Raw genomic sequence first — 19556 nt, 5'->3', positions numbered from 1 at the left:
GAGTGTAAGAAAAGGGTGAGGAGGGCTCTTCCATCAGCAGCTGTAAGCTTCATCACTGACTAAGTCAGGTGTGAGCAATGCCTCTTTGCTAGATAACACCGTGCTACATTAACTGCATTTTCCCTCCACATGTAAAGGTTATAGTGTCTTAGTTCTATCTGGAAACTGACTCTTTGAGTCATTCAAACCTGTACATCAGCAAATTGGAAACTATACGCAAGATGTTTAAACATAAAGTTAACCGAGTATGGAACTAAGAGTGTCTAGAACATTTACAGAAAAACATTTTTTTTATGTCTATGCTTTGGTATTAAAATAGCAATTGCATTTTAAACTCTTCTTAATGAGATGCTCCAGTGTATCTTCTTTTAAAAGTGTGGGAACTGGAGGGTGGAGTGGGGTCTGTCTCTTGCAGACCGAGGCTCACAAAAGGAACACACAGGGGCTCTTTCTGTACGGCGGATGGTGACATTTTATTCATTTAAAAACATGCCCTTCCCCAAAGGGCATGCGGCATGTGTGCGTGTTTCTAAAAAGACATGAATGAACAATGCTGAGGTTCAGTGGAGCCCAGTATGTACAATGTCAATCAACCAGGATGAGCGGAGCTTCCCGATGACCAGCATTTTACCAACAGCAGCATCACTCATCGGTACCCAGGACAACATAGCCTTTTCTTAGGTTGGCATTGCTGATTCCAGGCTCAGATGGAGCTGTCCACTAGGAGTTTGGACTCTGTTTCTCCCTCCCTCTCTTCGCTATGGCCACAGGGGAGCCCTGACCCTACTGACCCTCAGATGCCAGAAAAGGGAGGATGGGGAGGGATATTGTTAGCAGGAAAGCAAATCCTGGGCCTGAGGAGCACCTGCAGGTTCCAAGTAACAGCCTTTGGGAAGGGACCCTGTTCTGAGATTGAGGCGTAGAATGAAACAGGAAATCACACAGTACAGAACCTGTAAATGTGCTGTTCTCATCCCCACGTCATCAGAGTTTGTTTAGTCTGAGGCTTACTCTTCTAAAAACAAGATGTAGGTTTGGCTGTTTACCAAAATAGGATGGTTGGAAAGGAAAAAGTCCAAAATGTAGTGAAATTTGAGGCAAAGATGATGTGGGTCCTTCCTCTCCTCTGCATGCTCTGCTGGCATCGAACACCAAAGAAACAACTCCTCTGATGGGCTCATCTCCTCCTTCTGGACCCCACTGCTTCCCACCTCACGTGAGAAACGGAGCATTTCACCCCCAGTTGTTGATACAGAATGTCCACTGGAAAGCAGGGATTTCAGGATCCAACAGAGGCAAATACCGCCACCAAGGAAAACAAACACGGAGTTTGGAGGATGCAGCACCAGTATGGTCAGGACGTCATTACAGTGATGGCAACACTTGGTTAAACTCACCTCGTGGTGGATAAGATCACAGGGACCCAAGTGCTGGTCCTGCGATGGGCTGGAAGCTGGTGACCAGATTGACACTCATCCCCAGGTCCCTGATGCTGGATCACTGATGCTGGACCACTGATGCTGGACCACTGATGCTGGGTCCCTGATACTGGATCACTGATGCTGGGTTCCTGATGCTGGATCACTGATTCTGATCACTGATGCTGGGTTCCTGATGCTGGGTCCCTGATGCTGGATCCCTGATGCTGGACCACTGATGCTGGGTTCCTGATACTGGATCACTGATGCTGGATCACTAATTCTGGACCACTGATGCTGGATCACTGATGCTAGGTCCGTGATGCTGGACCACTGATGCTGGGTTCCTGATGCTGGGTCCCTGATGCTGGATCCCTGATGCTGGGCCACTGATGCTGGATCACTGATGCTGGACCACTGATGCTGGATCACTGATGCTGGGTCCCTCATGCTGAATCACTGACGCTGGGTCCCTGATGCTGGATCACTGATCCTGAACCCAAAGATCCAGGCTTCAGTATCTTCCAGGTCATGGGCAATGTGGCCCTGTTCCAAACGGTTTTCAACCCAAAATCAACCAGGGGGGTAGGTGGAGCCTACTGGGCGGGGGGGAGGGAGGTGGCCGGAGGCAAGGGGCGGGGTCTGCCTGCTTATCTAGAGAGCTCCCCGCTATCAGTTACATGACTGATCGTGTCACCTCAAGCACAGCACTGTTTCCAGTGTTTAGAGAAGCAAATGTGCAGAGCCTGGGGGCCCAGCCACACATCTGTTGGGGCCCCAGATTTGCTGTTGAGTCTTTACCACATTATAATCACTGCCAGGACCCCTCTCAGCCATGTCTAATTTTTGCTCTTGGAACAGACAGTGATGGGTCAGGTCAATCAGAAGACAGGGGAGAAGTGCCTACCTTGGGACGGCTAACAAACAAGCCCCTACTGTCTCTAGGAAGTTCTAAAGCAGCTAATTCAACTCTCTCCCTGATTCCCCTTAAAACTAGTTACCCCGCCCCAATTAGTACTGCATCTCCACTAGGACTGACTGGAAACACATCTGGGCTGTTACCTGGAAGCACAGAGACGTTTTGGATGAATCGTCTTATGACTGATAAATCTATGATTCCAATGAACTGGGCTTGGTTTATGCTGGACGGTCTCGCTGCCCAGAGCCCTGTTCCTGGGTATCCGCCCAGGGCTGAGCGTCTCATGGCAGCAGGCATGCTCCCTTAATCTTCAGTTCTTCCCTCCAGTGTCCTGACCAGGTGCCCATAGGTGTTTCTTTCCACCTGCCACGAATGATGCATTCTCACGTACTCCCTTCCATTGGCCACCATTTTTTTTTCTAACTCTGGATCGCTCACCAGTCTCTTTGCCAGCTGAACAAACTCCTGCAAAGAAAGAGGTGGAGGAGAGAGACAAATAATTGGTGAAAGGGGGATTGCAAATTCATTCAAAAGCCCACATCTGTCTTTGCTCCAGGTCCCTCCTTTACCCACCTATTGTATTCTGGAGAAAATGGCCTTTCAGAGGGATGTGAGTTAATGTGAACATTGGGATAAAGTAAGAAATTAAACACACACACACACACACACACACACACACACACACACACACGAGAGTTAATGCAAACACTGGGGTAGAGTAAGAAATTACACTCAGGACTTCCCTGGTGGCACAGTGGTTTACAATCCGCCTGCCAATGCAGAGGACATAGGTTTGATCCCTGGGCTGGGAAGATCCCACATGCCAAGGAGCAACAAAGCCCTTGTGCCACAACTATTGAGTCTGTGCTCTAGAGCCCACGAGCCACAACTACTGAGCCCACATGCCACGACTACTGAAAGCTTCGCACCAAGAGCCCATGCTCTGCAACAAGAGAAGCCACCACAATGAGAAGCCAGCAGACCGCAGAGAAGAGTAGCTCCTGCTCACCACAACTAGAGAAAGGCAGTGCACAGCAATGAAGACCCAACACACCCAAAAAGAAAAGAAAAAAAAAAAAATTACACACACGCACATGTGCTAGGGTGAACATCATGGGAAAACACTGGTGTCATCAATTATGCTTCCACAACTTTCTTCCCTAGACTGCCCAAAGCTGCTGTTTCTTACAGTGACTGAGTCCTTACAGTGACTCTCAGCTCCACAGTTTCTTCCCTCCTTTGTGAATATCAACTGAGACAGGGAGTTTAGTCTTACTCCAGAATCTGAGCTCCTATATTCTAGACAACATTACCCCGGCCCCGTTTGATTTCCACTGTGTTGGTTCTTTCATCTTTCCTGGGCACGGAGCATGTCTTCAAATCATGAACATCATCTGGTGGAGGGGAAAGGGCCAGGCTTCCACTGGCTTTGATCTGGGTTCAAATCCTTCTTCAAGATGTAACTTAGCTGTGTGTAGCTTTGGGCAAGCTAGTTAACTTCTCTGAGCCCCACAGTGATCCTCTCCAAAAGGGTAGTAGGCACTTGATGGGAAAGCCCAGCCCTGCCCCGACTCCACGAGTGAAGGAGGGGAGAGGGGATTTAACCAGCCTCAATTTTCTAGACTTTTCTTAAATTTTTCAGCTTCAGAAAGAGGAAGTCTGCTTTGCTCTATATTTATCAATGCTTGCAGACGCAGATGCGATGAAAAAGTGGCCGCTTTTTAATATCAAAGCCCTTCGTGATTGGGAAGAACTAAAATTATTTTGGGGACTTTCCTGATGGTGTAGTGAATAAGAATCCGCCTGCCAATGCAGAGGACTTGGGTTCGATCCCTGGTCCGGGAAGATTCTACGTGCCTCAGAGCAACTAAGCCCGTGAGCCACAACTACTGAGCCCATATGCTGCAACTGCTGAAGCCTGCGAGTCTAGAGCCCATGCTCCACAACAAGAGAAGCCACTGCACTGAGAAGCCCATGCACCACAACAAAGAGTAACCCCCACTCGTCACAACTAGAGAAAGCCGCGTGCAGCACTGAAGACCCAACGCAGCAAAAAAAAAAAATTATTTTGATTGCTAAACAATATTCAGAGGGAGGAGGGAACACGTATTATTTATTATATTTGTACATAAGTCAAAGCAGGGCTCACAAGCCAAGAGGAATTTAAATTCACACCCTACCCTTCACGGGAGTGATGCTGGGAGCATTTCGCAACCTCTCCGAGCCTCAATTTCTTCATCTTTAAATTAGGGATAATTACAGTACCTGCTTTGCAGTGTGCTGACAGGATTCAATGAGATAATACAAAGAATTCAGGGCAGAGCCTAGCCCAGCCTTAGCTGTCACTATTGTGATTCCACAACCCAAGTAAATTCCAATAAGGCAACAGTGCCTGAGATTAATACACGATGCTTTGCTGTTTGCAAGGAACGTCCTCATATTCACAAAATTATTGTTAATTAAACGTTGGATGATTTTTACAGCTAGCAATATAAACAGGAATATTTATGATAGACTGGAATTATATTTTTATGTAGTATGTATACACTTTATGGTAAATTGGTGTTCTTTTTATAATAAAAATATAACATATTTATTCCCATCTCATAGGAGAACAACATTCTTATTAAACTTATTCAAGAGCCTTATAGTTTTGGTACATTATTTTATGATGTGGGTCATATCTTTGATTTATCTGATGCAGCGACTTTGGCTAAAATCTAACCCCCTGCTTATGATTTCTATAGAATCTATAACCGTTTTACAACAGAACCCTGAATGATAGCGTTTCTAGGAATAGGATGTGATAAAGCACACTTTTTTTTTTCCCTCTCTGCATGGAAGACTGAACAAAAAGCACAGACTTAAATAAAGCAAGAGAGAGTTGGGTGAGGAGTGAGAAACTTTTTGGCCATTGGTATAAAATCCTGGATGGGTGGCTGAAAGAAAAGAAAGAAAAGAGGAGGACAATCTCACTCTTGAATTGTAAGAGCCACTCCCTGAGGCCCTGGGATTCTTTTCTTCTGGCCTAAAAGATCTCCTCCATGATAGCTAAGGCAAGACTCTGAACACACGCCCGTGGACAATGAGAAAAGCATGTGGACACAGACCGTCATTTTCTGTGTGCAAGGTGGCGGCCACAGTTCCTCCATCCTTGCATGAACGTCCCTTTGCAATAGGACCCGCCCACTCCTCCCATAAAGGAGGAAGGACGTCTATTTCCCCATCTCCTGAATCTGGGCTGGTCCTGGAATTTGCTTTGACCAACAGAATAGGTCAGAAGTGATGTAGTTTGACTTCCAAGCAAAGCTGCAAAAGGTCTAACAGCTCCACTCGTGCCCTCTTGGAGCCCTGAGGCCATTCCATAAAGGAGCCTGAGCTAGCTTCCCAGAGGATGAGCGACCACTGGGAACCAAGTTGCCCAGCAATCACACGCACCAACGACCTGTCATGTGAGGCCTGCTTCATCCAGTGGACCGTGTCATAAGAGCTGCAGCAAAACTTCCAGGAAACAAGTACAAATGCCAATTCGTCACCATCCTAACCAAAGCCCAACAGGTTTTACGTAACTGTCAGCTTCAGAACTCACCAGAACACTCATCATCTGATCACCAAGTCTTGACTAGGGGAGGGGAGTGTCCATCACTCATGTGATGTAATGATCTGTTCTTGAAAAGTACTCGATAGTAAGTTATGAGGCACTAAAGGGTACACACTAAAACAATGGAAAGAAAATAGACACCAAGTATCAGGATTCCACATCTTAAGAGAATTCAAAAACAGATGTAGACGGATTTCTCTGGTTGTACAGTGGTTAAGAATCCGCCTGCCCATGCAGGGGACACAGGTTCGATCCTTGGTCCAGAAAGATCCCACATTCCTCGGAGCAACTAAGCCTGTGCACCACAACTATTGAGCCTGCGCTTTAGAGACCATGCGCCACAACTACTGAGCCTGTGTGCCACAACTACTGAAGCCCACTTGCTTAGAGCCCATGCTCCACAACAAGAGAAGCCACCGCAATGAGAAGTCCGCGCACCACAATGAAGAGTAGCCCCCGCTCTCTGCAACGAGAGAAAGCTTGTGTGCAGCAACAAAGACCCAACACAGCCAAATAAATAAATAAATAAATAAATAAATAAATAAATAAATAAATAAAAATAAGTTACAAAGATATATTACACAGAATAGGAAATATAGCCGATATTTTATAGTAATTTTAAATAGAGTATAATGTACAAAAATACTGAATAACTATGTTGTACACCTGAGACTAATCTAATATTGTAAATCAACTACATTTCAATTACAAAATGTTTCTCACTGAATCCTTTTGACCTGCTTTGTCCCCCTGAGGCACCAGCCAGACCCAGGGCACGAGAAGCAGTGTCAGTTTTACAGGATGGATATTTAGACCCCTGTTGAGATCCTTCTCGTAACCGTGTCCGCTGAAAGCCATGGGGCAGTGGGGAGACCATGCAAGAGAAACCAGGAGCTGGCAGACTGAACATGGGGTGGTTTGAAAGAGCACTGCATTCTGACAACCTTCTGTGAGTAATCCATACGTATTCTTCCAGAAGAAGCAAAAGTCAGTCGCCTGAAAACTGTGGATTTCAGGCTCAGGAGGTATGGTCCATCAGACATCTCTGAAACTGCTTCTCCAGATGCTTCCAATATGACAACTCGCTGATGGCAGACGTTGACAAGGAGGTTCCTGAAGACCGACAGGTGCACTGTCATCACGATCGTGGTTTTCCGCGGAACCCTGGAGCTGATGAAGGCTTAGTCTGTGCCTCTAGTTCTCAAACACTGCCATAAGATTCTGATTGGGCAGTTTGGGAGTGAGGATCAGGAAAGGTGTCTTAGTCTGTTTGAGCTGCTATAACAAAATACCAAGGACTGGGTGACTTATAAATACCAGACACTTATTCCTCACGGGTCTGGAGGCTGGAAGTCCAAGATCAAGGTGCTGGAAGATTCAGTGTCTGGTGAGGACCTGCTTCCTGCTTCAGAGATGGTCATCTTTTCATTAGCATCTCACACGGCAGAAGGGTTGAGGGATCTTTGTGGGGTGCCGTTTATTAGGGCTCTAATCCCATTCATGAGGGCTCCACCTTCATGGCCTAATGGACCTTCAGAGGCCCCGCCTCCTAATACCATCACATGAGAGGTTCGAATCTCAACACGTGAGTTTGGGGGTGAGTGCGAGGGGAAACATTCAGTCCACAACACATGTGCACTTTCTGATAGTCCCCCCAGGTGACTCCAGAGAGTCACACTATGAAAACCACTGGTCTGACCTGTATGCAGAAAACTATAAGACACTGATGAAAGAAATCAAAGACGACACAAACAGATGGAGGGACATACCATGTTCTTGGATTGGAAGAATCAACATTGTGAAAATGACTGTACTGCCCAAAGCAATCTACAGATTCAATGCAATCCCGATCAAATTACCAATGGCATTTTTCACAGAACTAGAACAAGAAATCTTACGATTTGCATGAAAATGCAAAAGACTCCGAATAGCCAAAGCAATCTTGAGAAGGAAAGATGGAGTTGGTGGAATTAGGCTTCCTGACTTCAAACTATACTACAAGGCCACAGTGATCAAGACAGTATGGTACCGGCACAAAAACGGAAAGGAAGATCAATGGAACAGGAGAACCCAGATTTAAACCCATGCACATATGGGCACCTTATCTTTGACAAAGGAGGCACGAATATACAATGGAAAAAAGCCTCTTCAATAAGTGGTGCTGGGAAAATTGGACAGCAACATGTAAAAGAATGAAATTAGAACACTTCCTAACACCATACACAAAAATAAACTCCAAATGGATTAAAGACCTACATGTAAGGCCAGACACTATAAAACTTCTAGAGGAAAACATAGGCAGAACACTCTATGACATCCATCAAAGCAAGATCCTTTTGGACCCACCTCCTAGAATAATGGAAATAAAATCAAGAATAAACAAATTGGACCTAATGAAACTTAAAAGCTTTTGCACAGCGAAAGAAACCATAAACAAGACAAGAAGGCAACCCTCAGAATGGGAGAAAATACTTGCCAATGAAGCAATGGACAAAGGATTAATCTCCAAAATATACAAGCAGCTCATGAAGCTTAATACCAAAAAAGCAAATAACCCAATCCACAAATGGGCGGAAGACCTAAATAGACATTTCTTCAAAGAAGACATACAGATGGCCAACAAACACATGAAAAGATGCTCAACCTCACTAATCATTAGAGAAATGCAAGTCAAAGCCACAATGAGGTATCACCTCACACCGGTCAGAACGGCCATCATCAAAACATCTAGAAACAATAAATGTTGGAGAGGGTGTGGAGAAAAGGGAACTCTCCTGTACTGTTGGTGGGAATGTAAGTTGGCACAGCCACTATGGAAAACAGTTTGGAGGTTCCTTAAACAACTAAAAATAGAACTACCATACAATCCAGTAATCCCACTCCTGGGCATATACCCAGAGAAAACCATCATCCAAAAAGAAACATGCACCGTAATGTTTATTGCAGCACTATTTACAATAGCCAGGACATGGAAGCAACCTAAATGCCCCTCAACAGAGGAATGGATAAAGACGATGTGGCACATATATACAATGGAATATTACTCAGCTATAAAAAGGAATGAAATGGAGCTATATGTAATGAGGTGGATAGACCTAGAGTCTGTCATACAGAGTGAAGTAAGCCAGAAAGAGAAAGACAAATATTGTATGCTAACTCATATATACGGAATCTTAAAAAAAAAAATGGTACTGAGGAACCCAGTGACAGGACAAGAATAAGGATGTAGATGCAGAGAATGGACTGGAGGACACGAGGTTTGAGGGGCAGGGGGCGAAGGGGAAGATGGGACGAAGTGAGAGAGTAGCATAGACATATATATACTACCAACCGTAAAACAGATAGCTAGTGGGAAGTTGCTGCATAACAAAGGGAGATCAACTCGATGATGGGTGATGTATTAGAGAGCCAGGACAGGGAGGGGGGGAGGGAGTGGCAGGAGGGAGGGGATATGCGGATATGTGTATAAATACAGCTGATTCACTTTGGTATACCTCATAAGCTGGTACAAGAGTGTAAAGCAATTATATTCCAATAAAGAGCTGAAAAAAAAAAAAAAAAAGAAAACCACTGGTCTGAGACAGACCATTGTGCGTACTTTATTTTACACGAGTTATTTGGCCACAGAATAGAGTCATGTTATTGAAAACTGCAAGTTATGAGAATCACACTTCAAGAGCCATCTAGAAAAATGACATACACGTGTCTGTTCTATTTTTCTTACAGACAACACCATTTGCTGGTCGAGGTATTTATTTATTTATTTATTTATTTATTTATTTGCTGTGTTGGGTCTTCATTGCTGCACATGGGCTTTCTTTAGTTGCAGCGAGTGGGGGCTACTCTTCATTGTGGTGTGCGGGCTTCTCATTGCAGTGGCTTTGCTTGTTGCAGCGCACAGGCTCTGGGCTCGCGGGCTTCAGTAGTTGCAGCACATGGGCTCAGTAGTTGTGGCCCATGGGCTTAGTTGCTACTCAGCATGTGGGATCTTCTCAGACCAGGGATCAAATCCACGTCCCCTGCATTGGCAGGTGGATTCTAAACCACTGCACCACCAGGGAAGTCCCTCACTGCTCGAGTTTTAAGCTCTGTCCAAATGCCAGCATTCACAATGGTGTGTGTGTCAATGTGGCCACACAATAATCTCAACAGCCTGCATACATTAGCTGTTCCCTAGATGACTCCTGCTGTTGGGTCAAGTGGGGACCACTAATAGAAACGTGCAGATAGTCTCAGAGTTATTCAGGATAAACCTCCAGCCTATTTTTTTTTTTTGAAGTATAGTTGATCTACAATGTTGTGTTAGTTTCTGGTGTATAGCAAAGTGATTCAGTTACACAAATATATATACATATTCTTTTTCAGATTCTTTTCCATTATAGTTTATTACAAGATACTGAATATAGTTTCCTGTGCTATACAGTAAGACCTTGTTGTTTATCTATTTTATATATAGGAGTGTGTATCTGTTAACCCCAAACTACTAATTTAGGCCCTCCGACCTTTCCCCTTTGGTAACCATCAGTTTGTTTTCTATGTCTGTGAGCACATTTCATTTTTGTAAATAAATTCATTTCTGTCATATTTTATATTCCACATATGAGTGATATCCTATGATATTTGTCTCTGACTTACTTCACTTAGTATGATAACCTCTAGGTCCATTCATGTTGCTGCAAATGGCATTATTTCATTCTTTTTCATGGCTGAGTAGTATTCCATTGTGTATTTGTACCACATCTTTATCCATTCCTCTGTTGATGGACATTTAGGTTGCTTCCATGTCTTGCTATCGTGAATAGTGCTGCTGTGAACACTGGGGAGCGTGCATCTTTTTGAATTATAATTTTCTCTGGATATATGCCCAGGAGTGCAGTTGTAGGATCATATGGCAACTCTGTTTTTAGTTTTTCAAGGAACCTGCATACTGTTCTCCATAGTCAGCCTATCTTTTAAATTTGCAGCAGCGATAACTGAGTTTGGGGAGGGTCTGCTTGCTCATGTGATAACACAATGGTTAGAGAGAAGGGTTGACTTCAAATATCAAAACCAGCCACGAGAATCTGTGCAGATGATGGCGCAGGAGAAACCACCCTGGGTAGGGTTAGAAGCAGCTTCTCAGTAGATCATCCCCATCCCCACCGCCTGCCTGAGGCAGAGCCGGAGAGGGTGGCAGGGGCTCAGGCCTCTGACCTTGACCTGTGGCCACGAATGGCGGCAGCTGGGAGCTTGATCTGGCTCTTTCCCACCCGTCCCTTCCAAGATTGGTCTCTGCAGAGTCTGGCTGTGAGTCCTGTTCGCTCACACTGCAAACTGAGACCCTTTTATAGGACAACTCCTGAGCTCGCATCTAACAAGCCAGCTCATAGCCAGGTCGCGAGCCCAGCGATACCCAGGAGTGATGGGGCAGAGCGCCAGAAGCTCTGGCATGTGATCTAGACCACTGTTCTCGGGCTGCCCACGAGAGGTAGCGGGAAGAGGGCAGTGAATGACCGTGGACCACTTGGTGAGAAAGTGAACTGCCCTTCCGTTCTCTTCTGTGCCTGGTTGAGTCAAGGTGAAAGCCTCAGTGAGATGCCAACCTGTCCTCTAACTTCTCAATAAGGACACCTGGTTTCTGGTTAAGAGCCTCACATCGGTGGCCAGAATTGGCCAGAATTTGATAATAACAATAGCCAACATTTATCAAGAGCTTACACCCAGGTAACCCGTCATGTTTCAGAATCCAGGATTTGGGGTTTTTAATAAGATGGTCTATGTACCCTTTTAGTAACATATGCCCTCCAGCAGATCTAGGGCAGAGTCCCATAAACAACACACCAGAACTTCCAAATCATACGTAAGAATCGTCCCACCAAGCAGGATAAACAAAGCCACGAATAACTTCACATCAGCTCAGACACAAGTTTGCTGCCAAATAAGTTTTGGCACCCGACTTACTAAAAATAAAATTGTTTTTCAAGTGCTTTTTGGATTTCAGAATTGCAGAAAAGGGATGAGGACTCTGTGCTATGACTGACTCTTTTCACACAGAAAGAAACAGTGCACAGAGAGGTCCAGGAACCTGCTGAGGTAACACAGCAGTAAGTGGCAGAAATGGGAATTAAACTCAAGACTGTGCAGCCCCAGAGCTGAAGTCCTTCTCCTCCGGGTCTAGCTGTTTCACAGGAAGAATGAGCAAACACACAAGGCTACACACAGATCAATGAGATTTGGGAACTACTGATTAAGCTAAAAGCAGGGAGAGTGAACATTCTCTGTGTTTCTCACTCTCTTGCTTCCCAGATTCCCATCAGAGCATCATCTCAAATACACAGAAAGATGCTCTTGCTACCCTGGCTGCCTTGGAGGCAGGGAAGAGGAGGACATCAGGAAGGAAAGGGAAGAAAGTGAGGAAAGGCTTGGAAAGAAGAGGTGGACCCAGGAGATGGTTCTGGTGGACACGTTACTGGCAGCTCCAAGTCAGAGGGAAAGAGCAAAACCTGCAAGAAATGTGCAAGTAATTATGCAATTAAGTCATCCTGGTCATGCTTTGGGGAGATGGCATGAACGTGACACTAACTGGCAGTGTCACCCAAGGAACGCTGACTTCAGCGAAGCCGTGGAAAGAACCATCTAGGGAGGGACACCTCAGAGTCCAAGCAGAGTTCGGGGCTGAGGCTATTATCTGCTACTTTGCAAAGAAAATAGGAAAAGAAAGCAGTTCAACTACATCTGGGTGGCCTGCAGTGTAGATTCACATCAAACTAAAATAACCAAAGGTGTTTGCCAGAAAGGTTATCCCTTTAATTCCCTGTTGTAACTACCTCTCCCAATAGTTACTGAGCAGCCATTTGTGCCAGGACCACCACGACGAGCCGTGTGAATAAACAAGCGTGACCACCACCCTGGGGGGCATCCACTCAGGCAGGGAGGCCATGGACAATAAAAGCAAGTGTGTACATGTGAACTGTACTGAGGGTTACAATGGAAAAGCACAGGGTGGGGGATGGAGAATATGGCGTGGGGAACAGGGTGGTAGATTGGGGGTGAATGAGGATAAGGTGAATGTGTATTTTTTAACACATGGACACATATATTGCATCATGGTGATTAGGGATGGTCAAAGCTTTGAAATTGAATATATTTAATAAAGTAACTAAAAATTCTCACTTTCAAAGAAAAAAAAAAAGCCCCCTAACCACAATGTGCTCATTCACACGCAGAGGGGATGTGCACGGCCGGCAGGTCGGAGAACTGCACTCGTAGCCTGTGAGACACGGGCGGCTAGCAGAGGTCGGGTCAGAAGGTCAGGTCAGAGATGCTGTCTCCTGCCTCGTAAAGGCGGGTGCAGAGGCCACAAGCGGAGGAAAAACTATCCTCTCTTCCTCCTATTTTAAGAGAATGTCAGACTTTGCCTGCTGGCCAAGAGCACAGGACCCTGCATCAGAACCAGGACCCTGGACCAGAGCCAGGAAGGGCCCTGAGCTCATCCCTGATTGGCTCCCAGCCTGGCCTGGCCTTTTCTAAGCAGCGAGCCCCACCTGGTGGTTCCATTCTTGTCCTCCTCACCTGGCCAAAGCCCGACTCCTCCATGTAGCACCGCTCAGTACCGGGGCCACTGGGGGCATCCCTGTCCCCACTCCCAGCCCCCACCCCGCCATCAGGGTCGTTCTGACCCCAGGGGCCAGCCACAGGCAGAGAAGCAAAGTAGGACTGGCCTTAGAAAGAGGTTCATTCTGCAGGATGCTTTTAGAGGATGGTCCCATGGAAAAGTGCCCCCTCTCTCCCCAAACAACAGAGGAGGGCAGGGAGGGAGACAGAGAGAGAGATGGAGAAGGACACAGAGACAGAGGGAGACACAGAGAGAGACACAGATAGAGGGAGAGAGAAAGAAACAGAGGGAAATACAGAAAAAGAGATAAAGAAAGGAGAGACAGAGATGAGAGAGGCACAGAGAGAGAGAAACAGAGACCAGAGAGGAGGAGAGACACACAGAGCAAAGTGGGGGAGAGCCAGAGACACAGCAGAACCAGAGACAGAGAAAGAAGGAGAGAGGCACACAAAGACAGAGAGAGGGAGAGACAGAGAGTGAGAGACAGAGACAGAGGGGGAGAGACAGAGGCATACAGAGATAGAGGGAGAAACAGAGACGAGAAAGAAGGAGAGACAGAGGGAGAGACAGAGACAGAGGGAGACAGAAGCAGACAGAGAAGGAAAGACAGACAGAGGGAGAAACAGAGACAGAGAAAGAAGGAGAGACAGAGACAGAGACAGAGACAAAGGGAGACAGAAGCAGACAGAGAAGGAAAGACAGAGACAGAGGGAGAGGCCGCCACATGAAGAATCACATGCAGACGCTCTCAGGGGTGGCCGCGCTGCTGGTTGGACTCCCTGCCCTGCCACCTCCAGCTGAGCTTCTAAGGCAAATGCCTTATCCTCTCTGGGATCACCATGGTAACACCCTCGGGGGTTACTGGGAGGATTAGTAAGAGAAATGAGCAAGGTCCCTACAATGGTGTCCAGCCCACAGAGGAAGCCCGGCTGGGACCACCTGCCCCATCACTCACTCCCTCTCCTGAGAGCAGCGCCGCCCAGCATGCAGCCGCCACTGCTCACTCTGAGCTCTGGAAATGTGGCCAGTGTCCCCCATTCACTTGAATGCACTTAAATTCAAATTTTAAAACTGGTGCTCTATTCAGGTACCACAAAACTTTTCAAGTATATTTGGAACAACCTGCATACGTGAATCTACTTTTTCAACTGCCAATGGTATGGAGTCTTGGTGCGAACCAAGTATTTCAATACAAATTTAATCTCCAGATTGAGATGAGCCGGTGTGTAAAACACACATGGGATTTCAGAGGCTCGAAAAAATAAAAGAATGTAAGGATCTCATTAAAAACTATTTATATAGATTACACGTTGAGATGATGCAAGTTTGGATGGATGATGCTAAATTAAATATATTATTGATAGGAATTTCACCTGTTTCTTTTTATTTTCTTTCAACGTGAGTATTAGAAAACTGTAACATACGTGGCTGGATGCACCTCTGTTCCCTAGCAAATACCAGCCTTACATCTGATCTCAGCTCTTCAAGAAGACGGTCCTTACCTGCATTATTTAGGACAGGTTCACAGTGTCATCCCAGCAAAGTTATCAATAACACCCCCTTTACTCTCATAGCTATCCTGGTTTTGCACAATGAACAATATGGTCGCCTTATGGACAAATCCATGTAAATAAATGTAGGACTGACTTCCAATTTCATTCACGCATAGTTTGCCCTGAGTTTCCTTTCAGCTTAAGTGGCAATCCAATCAAGACTGGACATCCCTGCATCTGTGCTTTTACATTCCGGAGGGACTGGTTAGGGGCTTGCACATCATAGGCGTATTTAACATCCAAGAATTCTAAATGTTTGGTTAAAAAGTTACAAATTGTTTTAAATAAAAAATAAAAAGAAGGAGAGAAATGATACGCTGCAAGATGCTGGCCAGATTCCACAAGGAGAACGTCTCTCTGCACTGAGCCTAATTCCGCTGCTTAAACCTAAGAGCTCCCCAGGGGCAGCGGATGACTTCACCCAGCAGTCAGCACCGTGAATACGATCAACTCTATGTCCACGTAGCTCTCCTCCGAGCCCACATGCTTTCTGTTATTCCCCAAAGACAGGCATCATTATCTCCAGCTTACGGATCAAGGAATGAGCACAGGAAGAAGAACCGAGTCCAGGATCACTCAGATTTCACAGAGGAACACTCCAGATCCAAGCTTCTGCCTGAACAAAAGTGTGGAAGCTGGCATGTCTCCAACACGCCTCCCTTCTTCCAAACATGAAATTGTGGATTGATTGTCAAAGTTTTACAATGAGACAGTCTTAATCAAAGTGTAAATTTATGCTGAATGCGAAGAACAGCAGCCGGAGCATAATACGTACACGATAAATGTTAGCTGTCATCGTTATTATTCCGAAAGTTATGATTTTTTTCTATAGTTGCCTAAAAAACAAGCAGCACCTCCCAGCGACATTAGGTTGGGCCACACCTCAAAAGTCTGTCCTTGAGAGAGACTATGGATTCACAGTTTCTATTAAATGTCAAATGGATTTTAATTTTGAAGCTATAAAAGGCAGCCATAAAATAGCTCAGCTCTTTTCTTCTTAAAAAGAAAAAGAGGGACTTCCCTGGTGGCGCAGTGGTTAAGAATCTGCCTGCCAATGCAAGGGACACGGGTTCAAACCCTGATCCAGGAAGATCCCACATGCAGCGGAGCAACTGAGCCCGCGCACCACAACTGCTGAGTCCATGTGCCGCAACTACTGAAGCCTCTAGAGAAAGCCCGCACACAACAACAAACACCTAACGCAGCCAAAAAATAAATTAATTAATTAAAAAAAAAAAGAAAAAGAAAAAGAATGAGATTGTCACAGTACCAAAAAAAAATCAATGTTTAGTAGGTTTGGAAAGCTTCACTCAAATTAAGGTTTTGTAAGGCTGAGGTATATAAAAATAGAGATTATTTTGTTCCCACCACAGCTGAATATTTTTAATCATCATTTTGTTGAAAATCAAAAAAATGATTTTTCTGCATTTGATATGTATCTATCATCTATCTATCTATCTATCTATGCATTATCATATAGATAGATGATAACTTTATGAGGCTGACACCGTGGCACGGAAGTTCCTTCTTAACAAGTGAGACAGAGCCTTGAACACATATTTGAATACACATCTGAAACAAACCTTGCAAACACCGACAACAAATCAGTGGTTAATTTCATCTGAACTTCTGAGCCGAGATGACTGTAACCACAGCCACTGACTTATAGAAAATGCACCTTTGTTTTCGAGGAAACAGCTCTCACTCCACGCTAGGTCGAGTCTGATTGCGACTATAAAACAAAGACACGTGTGACATCCGTGTCTAGCGCACTTTTCAAAATGTGTTAAAAAGAAAAAAAAAGCAGCCTCCCTCCATATGAAACCTAGAGCGTTTTATTTTTTTTAACATCCTTTGTCAAAGTAACATTAAAGTGCTGGAATCAAAATAAGCCCACGCCTGAACTTTGTGAGTGCTGCAGGGCTGTGTCTGGTAACTCACAGGAAGTCGGTACCCAGCAGAAATAACTTGGACATGTCAGAGATAGGACAATTATTTGCAAATATTAAAAGGAATGCCTTACAAGGAACATGAAATGAACTCAGGATAGCCAAACTGCTCTTGTTCTAGCGTTGGACCTGATACACCCATTTATAAGTGATGGCTATTCAGACACTCACTGATAAAATTGTAGTGCACTGAAATTGAGCTATAAAATAAATAGGCATTGTGTTTGGGGAGATGAAAATAAAATCTCTTTGCCCATGGGGAGACAATATTCTATGACCTCCAGCTTGGCTGGCATTGATGTTGAGAGATGCAGAATATGGTAAAAAGCAATACGCCTTTGTCTAAGGAATCAGCGAGGAACCACTACACGCTCTTCCTGTCCTGGTATTGTTTTGGCCGTTAGGGGTTACTATTCAAAGGAAAGGCATTAGTGTTGATGTGCCTTTTGTTAGACAAGCACAGATAATCCCTGGGCCTGACCTTTGCTTCCCAGGTGAGCGGCTGCATCCACACCATACCTGGCCTGGACTACCTGCAATCCTGCCCCTCCCCTGGGGAAGCTGGCGCCCATCTTGTCCCTGTGACTCTGTAATAAGAAGGCAGTGAAATGCAGTGACCTGTAATTATACTAAGGCGAAGGGAAAGTGATCTGGGATGAAACATCTGCTGCAGGAAAACTGAAAAACGGAATTTTCAAATATTGGAGTTGACCCGAGCTTTTAAGTATTAATCCCTTCACTTCTGCATATAACATGGGTTTTCATAAAGATGATGATGCATAGAACCTAATTTTTAAATCTAAAGACAAAGAACAAATGATGGAAATGAGGGGCCTAAGATTCTTTTTTTTTTTTTTTTTTTTACTGCCTGACTGCGTACCATGCCCACGGCTCTGCCCACATCACACCTCTATGTGCAGTTATAATTAGCTCCCTCGTGTAGAGGAGAAATCAGAGCCTGAAGACATGCCCTGCACAGGGCCCCAGGGGTTCAAGGGCACATCCTTGGAACCTCAGCATCTCATGAACGGGAGATGCACACACATCCTGGGAGGTCCTGGCACACGAGTGCCCCAGATGACACTGGGTCCACCAGCTGTACCCACCGTCAGCTGCACCGGCCTTCATTTTTACTTCAGATACATACACGTATCAGACACCTACATGTATAAACACAACTGCAGGGGCTTTGCTGGTGGCGCAGTGGTTAAGAATCCGCCTGTCAATGCAGGGGACAAGGGTTCGATCCCTGGGCCGGGAAGATCTCACATGCCATGGAGCAACTAAGCCCATGCGCCACAACTACTGAGCCTGCACACCACAACTACTGAAGCCCACGTGCCTAGAGCCCGTGCTCCACAGAAAGAGAAGCCACCACAATGAGAAACCGGTGCACCGCAACCAAGAACAGCCCCTGCTCGCCACAACTAGAGAAAGCCCGTGTGCAGCAACGAAGACCCAACGCAGCCAAAAATCAATAAATAATAATAATTTTTAAAAAAGCACACAACTGCAGTGCCTCTTCTGTACATTGTTTTGAAGGATTGCAAGGGATCAGATATATGGCAGTCTTCTGAACACCAGGAGGTGTCCTAGCAGTGTAGGATTGTATCTGAAGAGTACCTGCTTCAGAAACCATAAACCCATTTGGGAGTTTGGGGTTAGCAGATGCAAACTACTGTATGTAGGACGGATAAACAACCAAGTCCTACTGCACGGCACAGGGAACTAGACTCAATATCTTGTGATAAACCATAAGGGAAAAGAATACGAAAAAGAATATATATAAATGTATAACTGAGTCACTGTGCTGTACAGCAGAAATTAACACAACATTGTAAATCAACTATACATCAATAGAATTAATTAAAAAAAAAAAGAAGAAACCAGAAATCCAGACATCTAAAAGGGGAAGTGACCTGCTCACAATCACACGTATTACCAGCGGCATCAGAAATAGAACCCAGGTTTCATGTTTCTGGAAAGTCCCCAGGTTTCTTTCAGTGACACACCCAGGTGGCTGCCTGGCTGACAACAGTGACACTGCACTCCACACACTCTTCTACTGGTTATAAAGGGACCACCGAGAGCCAGTCACAGAGACGCAAATCACAGACTCTGAACCGCACGCAGATGAAAACTACTCGGACCAGCTGAACGCGGGGAAATCGCTCTCCTTTACCTGAGGGTCAGAAAACAGCAATCCTGTAACTTCGTGCTTCACCACCGCGGCGTTCCCAGGGATGTTTCTCGCCAACACGGGGACTTCCAAATCCATTGCCTAAAAGGATGAGAAGAGCAAAAGAGAGGGGGGCGGTCATTGTAAGAGCTTCCGTGGTAAGATGAACTGGTTTGTGGGAGAATAACTTCTTAGGTTAACTGGAGGGGTGGCCCCACACAAAAATACCCCAAAAGCTTGCCAAAAATGATTTCCTGTTCCAAACCCCAGATTTTTCAGCTACATACAGAATCTTAATGACTGACTGTACTTGCAAGTCTTGGGAAACTATATACTGGAATGA

General features: G+C 45.3%; 1 protein-coding gene across 7 annotated transcripts in view; it reads right to left on the bottom strand.

Annotated features, from left to right (window-relative positions):
• Positions 1-451: 451 nt before the first annotated feature.
• The window catches only part of GLT1D1 (glycosyltransferase 1 domain containing 1), a 103790-nt gene continuing 84685 nt past the window's right edge, over positions 452-19556 (bottom strand). For 5 of the 7 annotated variants that reach the window (XM_057746618.1, XM_057746617.1, XM_057746614.1 and 2 more), the window contains 2 exons: positions 19217-19315; positions 452-2802 (listed from right to left, as the gene is read on the bottom strand). In XM_057746618.1, the coding sequence (XP_057602601.1) occupies positions 2641-2802; positions 19217-19315 (261 nt within the window). In that variant the 3' untranslated portion in view covers positions 452-2640. The remainder of the gene's footprint in view (positions 2803-19216; positions 19316-19556) is intronic. The other 2 variants (XR_009055185.1, XR_009055186.1) reach the window with 2 other exon arrangements.

The sequence above is a fragment of the Hippopotamus amphibius genome, chromosome 8 (genome assembly GCF_030028045.1).
Source record: "Hippopotamus amphibius kiboko isolate mHipAmp2 chromosome 8, mHipAmp2.hap2, whole genome shotgun sequence".
NCBI lineage: Eukaryota > Metazoa > Chordata > Mammalia > Artiodactyla > Hippopotamidae > Hippopotamus > Hippopotamus amphibius.
This window is presented reverse-complemented; position numbering and strand designations above follow the sequence as displayed.